We start from the raw sequence: 19,040 nt of genomic DNA, 5'->3' as shown, positions 1-19,040 counted from the left end.
AACTCATAATCATGATGGGTCAATTTCATGATTAACTTCACACAGTTAATAACTGAATCACTGTTATTAAAACAATTTGTATTTTTTCTTTTTTTTTCAACTTTATTTTAAAGGTTGGAACAAACATGAAATTCCTTAACTGAGCAGAGTCCACAAAACCCCATCCAGTTGTCGTGGCGATTTAAAAATGCCAGCAGATCTCTCAGGCATTGATCATAATCAATGGACAGGTAAGGATATTCTGAACTATTTTCAAAAGGAATTGCAAATTGTATATTTAATTGTATTTTTCCACATGTGGACATATACATTGTGAAATAGTCCAAACTCAATTGAAAAGCATTTGTATTTCAGATGCCTTACACAGAAAGCTGTCAATTTGTGTCAAGGGTGGGACTATACTATGGGGCATGTTTGTATTGGGAGATATTTTGTAGTTTTTACCCCAAATCTCTCACTGTTTGCACTCTGATGCACGTCAGCAAACAACATTGCAGTTCTACTCTTATTTACCTAGTTGCATATTACCCTATATTTTATGCCTCCGGTGAAAAGCATTTGGTTAATGATGAATATTGACCAATAGTACCATGTGGATCTAACTGTTAGCAGGGGATAGTAGCTGCATTTGGGGTAAAATGACAGAATTATTTATTGTGTGAGGTGCCAAGAATATAGGGAGATCCGGGTTGCACTGTCTGTTCTTTAACACGCATCTCTCGGAGCGGCAGCTGCCTTTAGTAGTGCCTTAACCTCCATTGTTCAAAGAATTTTGCACAGTTGTCTTTGAGTGACGTCACCTCCCAATACAAACACTCTCCATAGTATGGTCCCACCTCTGACAAAAATTGACAGTTTTCAATGTGAGGCATTGGAAATTCAGATGCTAAAGATTCCATTTGAGTTTTGGCAGGTAACATGTGCGACACAGTGAAAAAACAGACATGGTAATTCATAAAACCTCATGTACTTGTTCTTATGTTGCATCTATGCTAACATTAGTCTGTTTCTCTCTTATTCCAAGGTCACCGTAGCCACCCGTATCCAGTACGTATCCAGACCAGATGGAGATCATCATCTAGAAAGGACCTCTACTGCCCTGAAAGACAGCGGAGACCAGGACAACTAGAGCCCAGATACAGATCCCCTGTAAAGACCTTGTCTCAGAGGAGCACCAGGACAAGACCACAGGAAACAGATGATTCTTCTGCACAATCTGACTTTGCTGCAGCCTGGAATTGATCTACTGGTTTCGTCTGGTCAGAGGAGAACTGACCCCCAACTGAGCCTGGTTTCTCCCAAGGATTTTTTCTCCATTCTGTCACCGATGGAGTTTCGGTTCCTTGTTTTTCTTTAGTTGGGGACAATTAATATCAAGCGATATCATCCACTTGATTGCACAGAGGGACGATACATCACTGAATCAATGACGAATTGACTTTAACTGAAAACTGAGTGTTTACTTTTGTCCCTTTGCATTATTACACACTATTTTCCTATTTAATACTGTAAAGCTGCTATGATGCAGTATTTGATCGATATGACAGGCTTATTACTCATAATACATGGAAAATACAGGTACAAACTGACTTTGTTTTTCCATTTGAAATTTGGCAGTCACTAAACTGAAACCGTAATTTTTGTTCAGTGTTTTTGAAACAGTGTTTTTGTTCAAGATTTGCAATTGTGTTTGGATTGTCACAATTTGTCACAATCCAAATGTGGAAAACGCAATTGAAAATATAATTAGCAATTCCTTTTGAAAATTGTCCTTCCATAGACAGGCTCTATAATGGAGTACACTGCTCTGAGGTGTAGATCTTTGCTTCAGAGCTTAAGTGTTTGACAATAGTTCACCCAAAAATGAAAATTGTCACTAATTATTCACCCTGGTCTGAAAGCTCTCGAATATCAACGAAAATATCTTAACTTGTGTTCTGAAGATGAACGAAGGGCTTACGGGTTTGTAACAACATGAAGTTGAGTAATAAATGACAGAATTTTCATTTTTGGGTGAACTATATGTTGAACTACCCTAAGCAGTGCACATCTACCTACGTAGGAGTCTTTATATACTTGATATAAATTTAAGGACATCTTTAAATGATTTTACATTTAAATTTAAAAATGTTAATTGTCAATGTCATTTCACTGTGTATTTAAATAGCTAAAAATCTCAAAATGTAATAGTTAAACAGCTAGACACAGGTCATTCAGAAATAATTTTCTTATTTATTGCAACTGTATTTCTGTGATTTTTATTTATTTATTTTGCATTTGCTGGAAACAAAAAAAGGGAAAATTCCATGTTGTTTGTCATTGCTAAAAAAATTTTGAATGTCAGATGGCATTAAAAATATTTTTTAACAGTCTAAATAACCTGTATTCTTCATTATTTATTAATCCATGATTGCTTTGTTAAGCAAAAGTGAAATTATGAGAATAACCCAGCAAGAATAACCCAGAATCATAAAAATGCAAACCCACAAATGGTAAAAATGACTCTATCTTGGGTTTTCTCAATAACCCAGCATGCTGGGTTAAAATGTGTAAACCAGCTTGCTGGGTTACTTTAACCCAGCATGTGTTCTGTCCAATATTTACCCAGTGCTGGGTTGCCAATTGGGTTATTTTTAACCCAGCCATTTTTAGAGTGTAGATAACGCTGACCTACTTATAGTGTACTTTTCAAATATAGCGTGTATGACTCTGTCAGAACGGGATTTACTTTTGATTTGTTCTCTGAATTTGTTCTCTAAAGACCTCTGGCCTCTTAGATGTTGACTTTTCCACCGGCGAGTCTGTTTATCATGCTGTGTCATAGAGTAAGTAGGATTTATTGGTTTGTCTCTTATCGCTTTACGTTTTCCATTAGACTAAGAAAGCAGGGCCTCTTACCTTCGTCAGAGTGTGACATCCATTTTCGGTTCTGTAAGGAGTATAATAGGGATGTAGCATTATGTAAAGAGGTTTGATGACAAAGCAGACTCAGGAAAAGGTGTGGACTTTATAAAAGCAGGTCAATGAAAAATCATATATGGTATTTATTACTTTATGGCTTTGAAAATGCATCAAAGTGTGAAGTGCCATAACTATGCATATATTGGTAAAATGACTTTAAATGTTACTTTACTTGACTTTGAAGTACAGCTGAGCTGTGTCCATCAGTCACATGGTCACAAATCATAATAACATAAGAGACCTGATTTCGGTGATTTAGGCTGATTTTGTGCTTTTGTTTGTATGTGTACACATGGACACTGGCTAGTGTGTTACTTACATTTTTGTCTTTCTTCTGTCCCTCAGCTGTTCTCGGAGAATGCTGGAAAGTCTCGTGTCAGCCATCACCCCTTCCCTGAAGTTCTGTCACAAAAATAGTGATATTTTAAATAAACTTACATTTAAGGACAACATGAGCACTGACAATGCAATTAACGTCTATTATTTTGTTACACTTTAAAAAAAAAAAATACATACAGTATAAAATAAATAATTAAATAAAATGGGAATGTATTCATTGGGATCTGATTGGATTATATCTCTTAGGTTAGGATATGACCATATTGGTTAACATTTATTTATTTATTTGGTATCCATCCATCCATCCCTGGGAAAATGCATTATATTTTTGGATTAAACATAATAACATTGGTCCAAAAGTCATTTTGATTTGATTTGATTCAGTATTACAGTGTACCGTCTTCACCTCTAAAGTACCATGAAAACATTTGAAATTTGAAAAGTTTTTCTACTGAAGAAGTTCTGCAGCATTAAACTTATTTTTACCTCCAGGAATTCGGAGGCCACAGGATTGTCCCTCAGGAGCAGACCGTACAGAGCCACCCAGTGAGCCACCAGTTTCACAATCTTCTGCTTGGTGTTGAGAGCATACGCTGCCTTCTCCAGGTCTGTACCTTCTGATGGCTCCGCTTGGTAGGTACAAATGTAGGTTAAGGATACACTTACTTACTGTTTCAGTTGCCCTTTGGCATAAAGACTGGCAGCAAAACAAATAAAACACAGAGGAAATATCGATATGAAGTAGAAAATCAGTAGTGACAGGATATTGATGCTGGAGGGCTGCACAGAGCTGGCTGTAGGGCATGAAGACTGGATGTGTTAAGAGGAAGTCCGTCACACTGGGTTCTGCAGATGAACAAAACAGACTCATAAACGTCATTAACAAGGACTTGTTTTCTTTCCTGAGCTGTGTGGAGAATCATCTGACTGCTGGTTTTAAACACTAAATGTTCAGGAATGCTTTGGTCTCTCGCTCAGTTCGCTCTTCTGCAGTGATACTGTAAGTAACTGATCCGATTTCATCAAACTAATTCTAGATTCCTCAAGTTTTCATATTAAAGTTACAAAGCCTTACCTATAAAATCAGTGCCATTGGTTTCCAGTTTAATCGTCTCCAGCATGTGTTCTAGGATCTTCTCTGGTGTTCCTGACATTACTGTGTACCTGAGAGAGGTGGAGAATTCATATTGGCAATTAAGTGTCCTCCATTTCCATCAATCATAATTGGTTCATTGCACTTGAAATCAAATAACAGTGAGCTTGTATTTCATTCTACAATAGCACTTTTGTAGATAAAGTATCCAGGATGAATCACCTTTAACTGCAGACATTGAATGGCTTTACCTATTCTGGATATGTATAATTCATTTAACATATTTTATATAAATGGTTAATGAAGATGGATTTTAATTGGCTGATTTGATTTACTCACGTGCGTGGTTAACTCCAAGGAGATACTCTCATAAATTAAGTAAATGTAATTAAAATTACTAAATGATTGTTTTTATTAACCCCAAAATGCCTACCGTATCATATTTAAGATGCAAATTTTAAGGTGCCTAAAATATCAACATAATCAAAACTTTTCTGAAAACCTGTTATTCACAATCTACTATATTTAAATATCTTGCAAAGACATATTATTAGAAGATACTCACGTTTTATGTAATTAGTCTGTTATACTGTTCAGTCTCATTGATTTATATTACAACTAGTCAGAATTTCATATTTTTAGCAGGCAAAATACTGCACCAAATACGTTTTTGCTCAGTTTGGGCCCCTGGATAAATTTGAGATCATTCTATATGAGCCATAAAAATCATATTAATACTTAATTATCAATACTCAAACATTTTTTTTTTTTACTTATGCAATTTCTATTTTGTCTATAAACTGGTTCAGTAAACTGTTCTATTTTTAAAAAATAGCTTTTGTCGCTATTTTATATGTTAGGCTTTACAGGGTTAAATCATCTGCACAAGGTGAATTCTATAATTGTTCAATAATTTTTTATGGAAAAATGTTCTCTCTCTTGGACTAAACCATTGTACTCTTATGCCATTTACAGTAAGGGTTAATATATATATATATATATATATATATATATATATATATATATATATATATATATATATAAAGCTAAAATACTTTAAAATACAGTAGTTTTTGCTATTCTGTTTGACGATATTTATGGTGCAGTAATCACTTTAATTTAATATTTTAATTACTAAGCTTTAAGTAAATCATTGAGCTATGCAATTTAGCATAAGATTGGACAGAATCATTTACTTGTTGCTGCTTGCTGATCCTCCCTGATAGGTGGAGTCCTGCGCCGAGCTCTTCTCAAGAACCAGAACCACTTTACCGTGTTCCTCCAGGCGGACGGTGTTGGCCTCGACATCCTGCAGTTCAATTCAGGTTAGAGACCACCACAGAGACCCATCCATGCAGATCCTAGGCCACACACACACAACCTACCTTTAGGATACGTATAAAGTCCTGCTTGTCCACCCGCAGGAAGTGGCAGTTGTCCTCTCTCAGGATGATGGTGGCAGAACGAGGGGCGTCGTTCACCAAGGCCAGCTGCCCAAAGTCTTCTCCTTCATGAAGCGTGGTCACCAAGCCCTACGTGACACACATACACAAGATCATCTTTCCTTAAGAGGAAGCGCACAGAATAACCTTCAAACCTTGTAAGTATATCTATATTTAAACTCAATGACTTCTAAGGGTCACTCAAGTGATGTTAAATAGCTTTACCTTGCCGTGTGTGATGACATTAACAGAGCCTCTCCAGATGATGTACCAGGAAGTCCCTTTGTCCCCCTGACTGAATACTGAAATAAACACAAACACATTACATTATATTCTTATAGTAAACAAAAGCTTCCCTTTTTTATATATACAGAAAAAGCTTGATTAGGCTGACCAAATTTAGACATGTGAACAGAGGATTTTTTTCCCCTAAACATTATAGACAATAATTTTGTGCAGGGTTTCTGTAGGTCTTAAAAACTCTTAATTCGCCCCATCACAAATGAAGACCTAAAAAGATCTTAAATTGGAGCAGAAAGTCTTAAATTCATGAAGTAATGACATTAAATGTTTATATCTTTATACATTTGCACATGAAAACAAGACAAAAATATAATGAAGAAAATGTTTGATCTGAAGGAACAGTAAAAGTGTGTAAAATGAATTCAAAATATTAGAGATCCATTGGAAGTATTTTTAAACTTTGATGTGTTGCTAATACAAGACATGTGTACATTTAAAGACCATATTGACATCATTATATTTAATTTATTTTTAAAATTTTCTTTGCTTGGTTTTAAAAAGGTAATGTAAAAGATCTTCAAAGAACCCGCAGAATCCCTGTTGAAACAAAAATAATTATGCTATGCAAAACTTGATAATTAAAACGTATTCAGTAAAAACTGTAAGATTTAAAGTGCCCCTATTATGGATTTTTGAAAATTACCGTTCATGCAGTGTGTAACAAGGGAATGAAAACATCCTGCAAATGTATAAATCTAAAAGTGCACCGTGTATAAAGTTATTCTATCATAAAAAAAGGGTTGACTATGAATAATTGAAACGAGTTGTTTTTATGTTTTTATTGTTTTTAATGATTCCCAAGCCATTTCATGTTGAGGTCAACATGAAACATTAGCATCGCGTTGATCTGAATGAATAATATGTGAATATATGAGTCTGAATAAACTGTACTATTATGAGCTTATGAAACTTGACAGATTTTAAAAGTGACTAAACTACCTTATTAGATAATCATCAGTGTCTGCTTCCTACTCGTGCTATTCTCTATACATGAATGACTGCTGCGCTGACGCCAGACGTGCTGTAAATGCTTTCATTTCTTTTCCCTTTGTCTCTCAGTTTGCTGATATTAGGATGTCAGTCATCGCGTTCATCACATAACAAGGAGATTACACATACAAAATAAAATGATTTAATCATCTCATTCTTATGCTGTCTGTCTGGTGTCTAAACAGGAACTATGCTGCTCATTTTTACTCTGGCTAAGCGCAAATTCAGTATAAGCACCGTTCGTTCTTCCCGCCCACCACTAATGAAATGTCATCATTGCTTTCACACTCACAGACTGTTCCCGCCTTGGCATGGCTTTCAAAAACCAGCACTGCTGCCAGCTCCTTCCGAACCTACGGGAGAGAATGAAAGAAATGAGGGATGAGAGAAGATTTGTGGCGCAAACATGACGGCAGTCAGCGATTGTTGACTCACAGATGTAGACAAGTGGGCCACAGCTTTGACGTGCAGAAGTTCTTCATAAATAACTTCCAGTTCCTCTGGAGTTCTCTGGCTTGGGCTAAAACACAGACGCAGATAATTACAGAGAGACATCTCATGCTGTTTATAAAAGAGATTAAATGTGAAGTGAGGGGCTTTTTAATGTTAAAATTCTGTCCCAGCTTAATATCTTCAGACAACTATAACTGCCACAAATATTGATTTGATATTGATTTCTAAAAGAGTCTGACATACGCGTGTTCCTAAGCCAATGGCGATGCATTTTTTAATTAAACAGAACAATTTTAATGGCACTTTACAGCCCCTAATGATATCAAAGTTTATTTATATTCAGCAAGCTCTTTGTCTGTTGAACTTACGCGCACAGAAATTACACTCTTTGAGCGCTAGTACTATATGAACTGTGTTTATGCATGTTATTTTTCAGACCGTTTTGGCACAATTGTTGGTGTCTTACCATTTACGCAGTATCATAGTCAGAAGAGCATCTGGACCCATCTGGATCAGGAGCGCTAAACTCTCTTGGAGTTCTTCATCTTTGGAGTCTTTATCGTTGGTTGTGTGATTCAGGTCAAACTCTGCCTCCATGAAGCGGTAAAACTGTGTGTCTTTGTCATGGAAGTTAAACTCCTGTTTCACTGCACATTTATTGAGACATTGGTTGCCAGTTAGTCAATATATTCAGATATTATGGTAGTAGCATGTTTTGGCAATGGGGAAACAATTTTCTGGACATGTACTAAGTAGTAAATACAATGATGTAATTCCTCAGCACCATGATGTGTATCAAAATGCCATAGTTTTACAGTCCGATACCATCACTATAGGATAGGACTCTTGTTTAAAGAAAAGCATACAAATAATCTTGTGTTGATATCTATAGGTGATCACTCACCATGACTCAGGATGCCCTCATCTACCAAAACTTGCCACATTCCGACTGCCTGACTCCGGGACTGGAAGCAATCATTGAGTTTCATTAGCCAATCCACAAGTTCCTTCCCACTGCAGCACTGTCTGTGGGACAAAGCAGTCAAAAAGCAGACTGAAGTTAAAATGTTACAAATTATTCTGCATGTCTCTATGGTTGAGTAATGTGTAAGTTGATTTATTTATTTGATGCATTTCCAATACAGTCAGATATATAACAGACTTTGCACAAGCATGTGAAAGATGTTGTGAAAGATTCACCTGTAGGTCTTAAGATGGTGTTTTCTGTCTCTTATCAGGCCTGGGTTACGCTCCATCAGAGTGCTGTAAACCACCCGCGCAGCCTTCAGGATCCGATCGGATAAAAACTGATGGAGAGAAACCGAAAATAGGTAATGAACATTTTTATTGTCATTACTTTTTAGTTTCTGACTAATTAAGTCTTTTGTAATATTTCAAATGTCTTTGAATGCTGTTTAAATATAACAGGAAATTAAAATTGACACCAATTATCTTCTTAATGACTTTCTGAAAGTTATAAAAAATTTATGAATGACTTTATATTTATATGAACCAAATTTAAATTTTACATTTATTAATTTAGCCAATGCTTTTATCCAAAGTGATTTACAAATGAGGAATACAGTAAGCAACTGTATCATAAAGAGGCAATGTGCTTTAAAGACAAAACGTGCTGACAATACAAAGTTTCAGGCATTGTTTAGAATAGTATTAGCTACAACAGGGAGGGATTGAGGAAGAAATAATATTATTATTATATTTTTTTTTTAAGTAGGATGCAATGAAGTGCTCATGGAAGAAATTAGTTTATTTAAATTGTTTGGGATTTGGCTTTACGCATGAGACTGGAAAGGGCATTCCACCAGCAGGGAACAGTGAACGAAAATGTTCTGGAAAGTGACTTTCATATTATTCATATCTGGGTCATATTATTAACCCAGTCAACAGATATATCACACCCTAATTATTTTCCACTGAATTAACCATATTATGCAAATCAAATTCATTGCGATTGCTGTTTCAGGTTGTTTTGAATTGGATGAAAGTTTGTCATTTCCAAAGCATACACACAATTTCCTTTACAACCATATCAGCCATATAAAAACACAACGAGTTGGTGTTTTACTGAACAGGTGAGTGGAGGGTGAGAACCTGCTACATTTTTTCCTATACCACCTCCGCTGAGTTGAATTTACCAAACTAATGATCACTTGCATTCACACTCCTCCCCCGTATGGAAGCTGTTTCTCCACTCGTCTGTTTTCCTTCTATCAGCTTGCTCTGTTTTCATTCTTTCTTCCCTTCCAAGACTTCTGTTTTCATTCCATGTCTCCTCCTTTCCCACCCCTGTTGGACCCCCCGCAGATGGCGTGTCCCGCTCTAGCTCCCAAACAGACTTAGAAGACTGGAGTTTAAGAACTCGACCTCATTGACTGAGGCTAGAGTTTATTGAACTACTGAAGCATGCCACTGTTGCTACGCAGCCTTTTTTTTTTTTTTCTGCACGCCTGCCAAGACCAACTCACTGATCGCACGGTGATAAAACTGGTTTGACGCATTGACACACTAAAAAAAAAAAACTCCATTGAAGTGTAGGCAAACATAGGAGGATATAGACAAGTTGGGATGGCAAGCATTGGATTAAAAGCATGGGCCGCTTAGACAGACATCCAGTTAAAAGCTGGTTTTAGTGCAGGTTTGCACTGACCAAAGGAGGCTTGCTAGTTGAAGCTAAAAATATATCATTTGCTGGGGTTTTTTGTTGTTGTTTTTTCCTGACGACACTCTGTAAGTGATTGAAGTGGTTTTAGTAGAGATCACACACACCAAAATACACCTCATTTTTACATTTATGTTTCACAACATCAAAAGCTGCAAGTTCAAAGCCAAACGCCTCAAGCTGTTGCATGAGGCCGTAACAGCACAGCAACCCAAGTAAAACTGATAACTATTTGTGCATTTACTGAGTAAAAACGAGAGTGGAGCTTTCAAATGTTAGGGTGTTGTGAGTGGTTGCCTGGGCATTGCAAAGGTGTTTTGCGTGTGTTTTTTTAGCCTATGACTAGGTGGTTGCTTATTGGTCAAAATCAAAAGAACATGCACTACCATTCAAAACTTTTTGGTAAAACTGTTTTCATGTTTCTGAAAGAAGTATCATAAATGCTGCCTTTATTAAATAAAAAATACATTAGCAACAGTAATATTGTGAAATTAATCATTTAAAATAACTTATTTCTGTTTTAACGTATTGTAAATGTAAATGAATGCTTTGATGACAGTTGAATTTTCAGCAGCCATTACTCCAGACTTCAGTGTCATATGGTCCTTCAGAAATCATTCTTATATGCTGATTTTATGTTTAAGAAACATTTCTTATCAAAAACAGTTGAGCTTCTTAATATTTCAATGAATAGATAGTCTAAAAGAACAGCATTTTTTTATAGTAAAAAAGTCTGTTACTTTTGATCAATAATAATAACAATATTAATAAAAGTTATGGACACCAAACTTTTGAACAGTATATTTTTCATGTACCATAAGACAGTATATGGCAGTATGAAAGGTATATAGTTGTATGTATAAAATGGTGCCGTGACCCCACCACCCGTCTAAATTAAAAAATTTGCTTGTGTTTACATCTAACTAAAAAGATTTTTATACACAATCAAAATAGAATAGACTTATTGTATATTAAACAAACTTTTTGGAGGCAGTATAAGCCCAAAAAGCATAAGCACTTCAGTCAAATCTGCAGGAAATTTTAACAAAATGTTCAGTTTCCTATTTAAACACACATATTCCAATACTGCATACTATTTGGGATGGATAACATGTGGATTATGACACATGCTTCTGCTCCACCCTAGCTGTCTCATTCTTTAGTCTTGTGATTTTCTTTTTTGCAGAAACTCTGAACCTTTATTTGTTTGTTCAGTTGCTCTGCAGAACAGTTTGTCTCAAGATGAGGTCTTGAACTTGAATTGCCTTCATTTCTCACACTTTATTTGTTGTGGTTGTTGCTGAGGGCGGAGGCGTGTGCCCCTTCTTGGAGGCCCCTGTCCTGGTCGGTCAGTCACGGTGATGTAATTGGCTCCTGACCCGTGAGGGATCAGCTGACCCGTCTTTTCACTTCGAAGCGAGGCCAGATCTACAGTGCTGTTCTCACAGGACCACTTCATTAAATGCTGCACAAGGACAGTTCTGTACAGAACATGTGCTTAGCTTCCAGTCCAGATGATCCCGGGACAATTTCAGAGTTACACTTTTCTTAATGCCTGTTAACGTAACTCATTTGGTAATTAGTATATAAGTAGTTTAGCCAACTAAGCATGCACAGTCCTAGTAAAAGTGGTCAACCTACATCTAGCCTGTATCCTCTGAGACTTACACCCTGCAGAACTCTCCATCTAGCTCACTCTACACAGCGTGAGCCCAGACTCTGTGTCTGCAGACCCTGAGCATGTAAATCTCTCCCTTGTCATCTCCGCTTCATGATTCTGTCCCTGGAGACGAGTGTATAGATGGGAACAGTGGCTGGCAGCCTATTCCCAGCATTCTACAGTCTCCTGGGGAATAATTACTTCCCTGTGGATCACTGACTTTGACAACTCTCCTGAACACTTGGGATTATATGTATCATAAGATACCTGCGACAACAAGAAGCATGGCTGCTCATTCTCCATTTTATCCAAATATCCATTGGATCATTCAATTCACATATCAATGTTGTTTTGAAAATGTCATTTATTGGGTACACTACCATTTAAAGGTTCTAAAACCATTTGGGGTCCTAAGATTTTGGGAATGTTTTTGACAAAGGCTGCATAAGGTCCAATTCTTGTTAATAACCAACCATTAACTTTTGCCTCAAACTCTTAATTTGCTGGTTATTAATAGTAAGGATATTGTTTAGGTATGAGTAGAATTAGAGATTTAGAATAGTGCTGAATATGTGCTTTATAATCACTAATAAACAGCCAATATATTAATAATAGTCGTGGTAATAAGCAACTAGTTAATAGAGAGAATTAGTCACTGTAAAACAGTAATATTGTGAAATATTATTGTAATTTAAAATCATTTTCTATTTTAATATCTTTAAAATTGTGATTTATTCCTGTGATGACAGAGCTGAATTTTCAGCAGCCATCACTACAGTCTTGAAGGTCATACAATCCTTCAGAAATCATTTTAAAATGCTGATTTGGTGCTTAAGAAATGATTTTGTTGTGTTTTCATTGTGCTGCCTAATATGTCAAATGAGTCCTAAATGTCAAACGAGTTCTAATTTTTTATGTCTATGATTTCACTTTGCAATTTATTTACAATTTTGCAGCTCACAACTGTGCTTGTGCTATATTTATACACTTGTTTTTCGGATTCTCTCAGGTATGTCTAAGGATCCCTGGAGAGCTCCAGCCAAACTACCAGCTCATAGAACACTGATTATGTGATGTCTCTCCACATGACTAAGGGTTTGTCCAGAGGGAAAGGGTGGCATTGTTCAAGTCTAGATCATATTGCTATACAAACAATGTAGAGGCAGCAGGGTAGCACATACTGTATATATATGTGTGATAGAATATGTATAAAACAAACAACTTTTTTGTGGTGTGGTCACTGCTGAACACCACCTGAACTACTGAAAAGCATCCTTATTGTTCCTGTTTGTATGAATATGAATAGCTGCTCAACAAAACAACAGAGCCTCACCCTACTGAGCTTTGCAAGCTTCTAACACAATACCTCAACTATAGAGACTTGTCGGGAATGTGATTGTGCTTCCTTTGTATACAAGTGTTAGTCACCCACATGCATTGGGGTTTTGAAGTAGCAGGCAGCACAGCCCCGTCCTCCTCTGTAGTGTGGGGAGGAAACAGGCTGTGTTTTCCATCTGTGGGCGACGGTAACAGCGGAGGCAATCGTGAGGGCGTGACCTTGGTGAGCCGAGGGAAAGGCTTCGTTCTGTACAATACATAGCAAGCTCACAATAGAGCCGGGCAGGAATCATATCAGAAACACCGGAGCCACTCAGGACGCATTACGGTTCTGAACTTATCAAGGATATTATTGTTAACTAAAAAGTATTAAAAACTGCTTTGTAAACTGAAGTAAAGCTCAATAAATATACAAATTTCTTAACATAAGCACTAAAAAAAAAAAAAAAAAAAACGGAACTTAAAATGTAAATAAATTAAACTAGATAGTAATATTAAAAAAAAGAAAAAAGCAATGTAACTAAAAGGAAAACGGAGCATTTAAAAATTAAATCTAATTAAAAAAAGAAACTATATATATATATATATATATATATATACACAGTATACATTTAATATAATTCTTTTTTTTTTTTTCCCAGGGTTAGGGTTTCAAAAAACACTTAGTTAGAAAACACTATTGCCCTATGTAGGAGGTATGATGAAAAATATGATGCTTGTCTTAAAAACACCAGTAATAACTGATGAAAACTGTTGTCTTTCTGCTCAAAGGAACACACTCCAGGAATCACTGTGCCCACAAAATAAGAAGCTGAGAGCATTCCACAGATGAAACGTCCTTCCAGAGCTCTGATAAACCACATGTAAATCCTTGGCAATATTGCCTTTTCTCCCATCAGGCACTGACCATGCTCGAACATGCAAGCCCAGATGTCTGCTTAAAACTATTGACTGAAAAACAAAAAGCATTTCAGCTGCATTTTCACTGGTTTTTTGACATTCCCCCTTTTGTGGTCAATGCAGAATTGCATAAGAAAAGAACCGAAAGGTGTGTGCAAAGGAAATAGGTGTTTATGGTGATTAGAGCGTGCTTTTAAGCCACAAAACAGTGGGTTTCAGTGGGTTAGGCAGCTGCTCATACGATTAGCAGAAACAATAGCTATGCATGTTTAGCTGTGAATAATTCTTAGTTTTCATTGACAGTGCTTTGAGGAATGATAGATGAGGATGAATGAACTAAGGAGGGGTTTAGGTAGAGCATAAGGGGGGTTTAGCCTCTTAAATTCTAAAATAGTGCTCAGATGTGCAGATTTAATGATCTGAGCTGCTACTTTTACTGTATGTAAACTCATTTGTTTCTCTGCATTACTCATGAAATTTTAGGAGAACCATCTTAAGACAAAGCTGGGACCTACATAATGCTGATACAGAGCTACTGACCTAGTTTAAGAAGATCTTGAAAATCTACCATTCATTTGAAAGCCAGTACAACAACATATTTACAGTGTCTTCCTCCCTCAGGGGCTCACATGATACTGAAGGGACATGTATTATATGAGCCAAGAGAGTTGACACTGCAATGCTAGAACTGCGTGTAGTAGTGAAATAACGGCGAAATGTGTATGCATTCCTACTACTTCACTTTTAGAAAGCAATTACAACACACACATACAATTGCGCACAAATTAATGATCAAAACACATCCACATGAAATGACACTCGGATGGAATGAAAGATGTTTTGAATATTATGATGAGTAATTATCAAAATGTGTTTAAAAGGAATCTGTGTTGAGGCCTCGCCCATTCTGGAGAAATGTTGTGACATCTAGGCAAAACTGCTCCACAAGGTGAGTAATATTATTTTGAGCCATATTTAGAATTCCACCAGCCCTTTTATGTCCTTAACAATATTGTAGAGCGCCACCCTTTATAACCTCTGTGCGCATGACATTATAACCTCATAGCAGTCAGAGGTGTGCAGATGAAAGCATGCTTTCTGTTACAGAGATGCCACACATCACCTTGAAGAATTTTACTGGAACTCATTTAAAGGGGTAGTTCACCTAAAAATTCGAATTCCTTTATTATTTACTTAGTCAGATGTGTTCGTTCCAAACCTGTATGGCTTTCTTTCATCTGTGTAAATTAAAAAGCATGCAAAAGCCTCATTAAATAAGTTTGCATGGCTCAAATTTTGGTCTCATCTTCACAAATGTATCGTTTGACTTCACAAGATTTGAATCATACTGAATGAGTAGCTGATTTTAATGCACTTCGACCTCCTTTGTGGAGCTTCAGCCTTCATTCTTAGTAAATGCATGAAAAACGATGACTATATTGCCTAAAAATCTTCCCTTTGTGTTCCACAGAAGAAAAAAGCCCTGGCCACTGTACGAAGTCCTTCATACCTGTTTGATGGTGTGTTGTGTATCAACAGCATCTGGCAGAGGTGTCTGTGAGGAGAAAACAGAGAGAGAAAGAGTTTAATGATAAGAATTGAGTTCCTGCTCAAGCATTGTGGTTGCCTTTAGGCACGAACCAATCACTAAGTCTAGTTTTATAGTATTATTGAGATACAATTAATCAATCTGCGACTGTCAAAATGTCATTCTGTCTATGTGCAGCATCAAAAGTATTAAAACGCGATACAACAAAGGCACCGAGGGCTGAAGAATGCCAGAAGACATGCCAGACTAATGCTGCCATGTGTGGTATGTGACACTAGCACTGCACATGATCTTTGCCACCTGCCTCCCTCTCAGCAAAGACTAATGAAGTGCCATAAAGTAATTAAGATTCACAAAGAATTTCAAAGGAATGTTTGGCTTTCGTGGTGGAGGAGGGACAGAGACTGTCATTATGACTAAGAGGTTTATCATTTGTTTTTGCAATTAGGTTTGCTTGACTGATTTTTTAAATCTCACAATTCACTGTTTACTTTCTTGATGCAGTATATCTTACAATTCTGACTTCTGTCTTGCAGTTCTGGGGAAAAAAAGTGTCAAATATTCCAAGGTATTAACTTGCACCGTGAGTTCATTCTGAGCAGAAAAGTCCAAATTGTGAGATATAAACTCGCCTTTTTCACTCAGAATTAAAATTTTTACACATACTTGAGAATGACCAGGTTGTAAGCATGCATATCTGATTGGATTCCTGCTCAAGAGGCACTCAAGGTTTTGGTTCTCCGTTCAGCCATTTACTAACAACAACTGCCAGCAGCTCTGATCTCTGTCTGCAATCAAGGGCCAAGAAAAGCTTCTCTCTCCTCTGCATCATAAAAATCAGAGCATCAGTGAGATTGAAGACAGAATAATGGATGAACTTTGTTTAAATATTGATTGGTAATCTGTTAACCACTGGTGATTTAGATGCCCAAATGCTTTTTAGTTATTGATTCTGCAATGAACTGACCTAGTGGAATCAATATCAAATATAATTCATCATATCGTATTTCATGTTACAGGTAGATACCCAGGCCCACACAGAATTTGTTTGCTTAAGAATAAGAATTCCTATCACTCACAATGCAATACACAGCTTCCATGTATGTTTATTAAACATGTTGGTCAAGCAATATCATTTTTGCTTTAAAAATATAGTTTTTTTTTTTTATTATTGCAGTGCGAAATTGGATATCCAAAATAACCTTTCAGCGAACAGTTCTTAAAAGATTTTCTTTCTTACTTTCTTTTTTTAGTATAAAGAAAATTTGAAGAACTTTTCAACTATATAACACATTTTTTGCAATGGAACTTTAGATTCCAATAAAGGACCTTTATTTTTAAGAGTGGATCAAAAAACATTTTATCATGTTTAAATCCATTCTGCATACTGTCAACCAAAAGTGCAAAAATGAATTTGCATATGTTCAGTCAAGTCAATTTATTTAACTCTGGTCATGCCCGTGACATATATGTAAAGAAACTAATCGTATCTATTATTGACCAATGCAATTACATTAAATATATATAATTTAAATGAATCACTCTGAACCAGACTGAACCAGTTTGACCAATTCCTTGATTCAAAGAACCTGAATCAATTCACAGATTCAGATTGAGAGCAAGTTTTACTCTGCTCAGAGGCAATATTGCAGTAGCAGATTGCATATTTTATAGAGACAAAAAAAAATAATATCTATTAGAAATTTTCATCACTTTTAATAAATCTTTTAAGCCTGGAAACAACATTTCCTTATATTTCCACATTTTATATGACACATTTTTAGCCTTTATTGAGTTAGAGGGAGAATGTATGATACATTTGTTTTGAAATGTTACTGCAAGTCTCCGGCGTCAGGCTTTGACTTTTCAAACAGACGGGAGCTGTACTTGCATGACTAGAAAATATCTGCAGGGGAGCGTTACCATGATGACCAAGTGGACCAACTTGAATCATTAAGGACTTGAGCTACAAGTTGAGATGCTGCCAGCGTAGTTTTCTAACCTTCTGACAAAGAGAAACTCTCATCCGCCCAAATTCCACCCGATTCCCCTCTGCATATGGTGGAGAGTCCATAACTCAGTTTTTATGAGCCATTGTCAGACTCTGTTCCCATGGCAGGTGTTACTCAGCATCGGCTGACTAATGCTGTGCAGCATTAGGAAGCATGGGCTTGCCCTGATAATGTATCTTTATAGGTTTTGTGAAATTTAATCTTTTGTTTCCATCCAGTGTGAACAGTCCCTTACCATTACAATGGCCCATTGTTATTATAATAATATTTAAGGCTTTCTCCTTTCTCGCTCCTTTCAGGATATTTCTGTCATAACTTATTCACTCTAATGTCATTCACAACCTACTGTAACCATTCTGTTAATTGACACCACTATGAGCTAAACATCTCCTTTTGTGTTCCCCAGAAGAAAGCAAGTCATATGGATTTGGAACAACATGCGGGTGAGAAAATCATAATTTTACTATACCTATAACCACTACACCACACCACCTAGGAAGATAATGCAGCAGACGCCCACAGAAACAGTGAAACATCAGCCAGTCAACAGTGCCAACATTTAAAACTAATGTATAATTTGAAGATCTTATAAGGATAAGCTGATTTGTTTTAAAAAGAGTTTTTTTTTTTCAGCATTTTCCCTGCTTGGTTTCCTTTCAACAGCAGCAATGGGCAGTAAAAATGGCTGGATGATTCTCAGATGATCAGGTTCACTGCATCCTCTTGCCTGATTTAACTTAGTAGAGGGTTGGCCATGGAGATATCTTTACCTCTGTTGACTGAGTAAACTGTGTAGAGTGAAACTACAGCTGCTGGATCACATGTTTGTGTGTACAAGAGGGAAATTACAGATGGATATTGACTGTAAGTGTGGCGAAGGTGCTGGGAAGTATTTGAAATCACATGATTCTGAAATGCTATTGACAGGTGTCTTTATTCCTTTACTTTATTGAGTGTCCAAATTGGCCATATAATTGCTGATAGATGGATGCATCTCAAGCTTCATGGCAGTAAAAGAAAATCATAAAGACTTACCATTTAACTTAGAAACTCTTATGGGAATCCCACTTAACAAATGTATTACAGTGTAACTAATGCAGGACAATAGTTCACTCAAATTATTTTTTTAATTTGCTTTGTTCGGGAGGGTTGGATTTGTTTTAAATGGTGCTTGAACTGTGCAGATATCTCTCCTGATTCAGACAAGATTACACTGAAGAAACCAGTATTATGAATTGAGGACTCATATTTTAGCAGGAAGCAATGGTTTGTTTAAAGTAAAAAATTTTAAAAATGAATTTGTTTGGAGTTGTGTGGATT

At 36.4% G+C, this 19,040-nt stretch overlaps 1 protein-coding gene and 2 long non-coding RNA genes across 5 annotated transcripts in view; 2 read left to right on the top strand and 1 right to left on the bottom strand.

The window, feature by feature from the left end:
• LOC113041515 (rap guanine nucleotide exchange factor 3-like) overlaps positions 1-19,040 on the bottom strand; it is a 35,393-nt gene that overhangs the window by 8,018 nt on the left and 8,335 nt on the right. For all 3 annotated transcript variants that reach the window (XM_026200107.1, XM_026200105.1, XM_026200106.1), the window contains 14 exons: positions 15,670-15,714; positions 8,782-8,888; positions 8,486-8,607; positions 8,048-8,228; positions 7,564-7,648; positions 7,421-7,481; positions 6,061-6,137; positions 5,779-5,925; positions 5,590-5,702; positions 4,376-4,464; positions 4,068-4,146; positions 3,787-3,937; positions 3,281-3,363; positions 2,899-2,929 (listed from right to left, as the gene is read on the bottom strand). In XM_026200107.1, coding sequence (XP_026055892.1) covers positions 2,899-2,929; positions 3,281-3,363; positions 3,787-3,937; positions 4,068-4,146; positions 4,376-4,464; positions 5,590-5,702; positions 5,779-5,925; positions 6,061-6,137; positions 7,421-7,481; positions 7,564-7,648; positions 8,048-8,228; positions 8,486-8,607; positions 8,782-8,888; positions 15,670-15,714 — 1,371 coding nt within the window. The remainder of the gene's footprint in view (positions 1-2,898; positions 2,930-3,280; positions 3,364-3,786; positions 3,938-4,067; positions 4,147-4,375; positions 4,465-5,589; positions 5,703-5,778; positions 5,926-6,060; positions 6,138-7,420; positions 7,482-7,563; positions 7,649-8,047; positions 8,229-8,485; positions 8,608-8,781; positions 8,889-15,669; positions 15,715-19,040) is intronic.
• LOC113041518 (uncharacterized) lies at positions 8,845-15,670 on the top strand. Its single transcript, XR_003275410.1, has 3 exons — positions 8,845-8,912; positions 15,041-15,108; positions 15,631-15,670. It is a non-coding gene; the product is annotated as an uncharacterized LOC113041518 (long non-coding RNA).
• LOC113041517 (uncharacterized) lies at positions 15,721-18,968 on the top strand. Its single transcript, XR_003275409.1, has 3 exons — positions 15,721-15,972; positions 18,127-18,163; positions 18,354-18,968. It is a non-coding gene; the product is annotated as an uncharacterized LOC113041517 (long non-coding RNA).

This window comes from Carassius auratus, chromosome 23 (assembly GCF_003368295.1).
Source record: "Carassius auratus strain Wakin chromosome 23, ASM336829v1, whole genome shotgun sequence".
Classification (NCBI taxonomy): domain Eukaryota; kingdom Metazoa; phylum Chordata; class Actinopteri; order Cypriniformes; family Cyprinidae; genus Carassius; species Carassius auratus.
The sequence above is the reverse complement of the archived record's forward strand: the minus strand, read 5'-3'. Positions and strand labels throughout refer to the sequence as shown.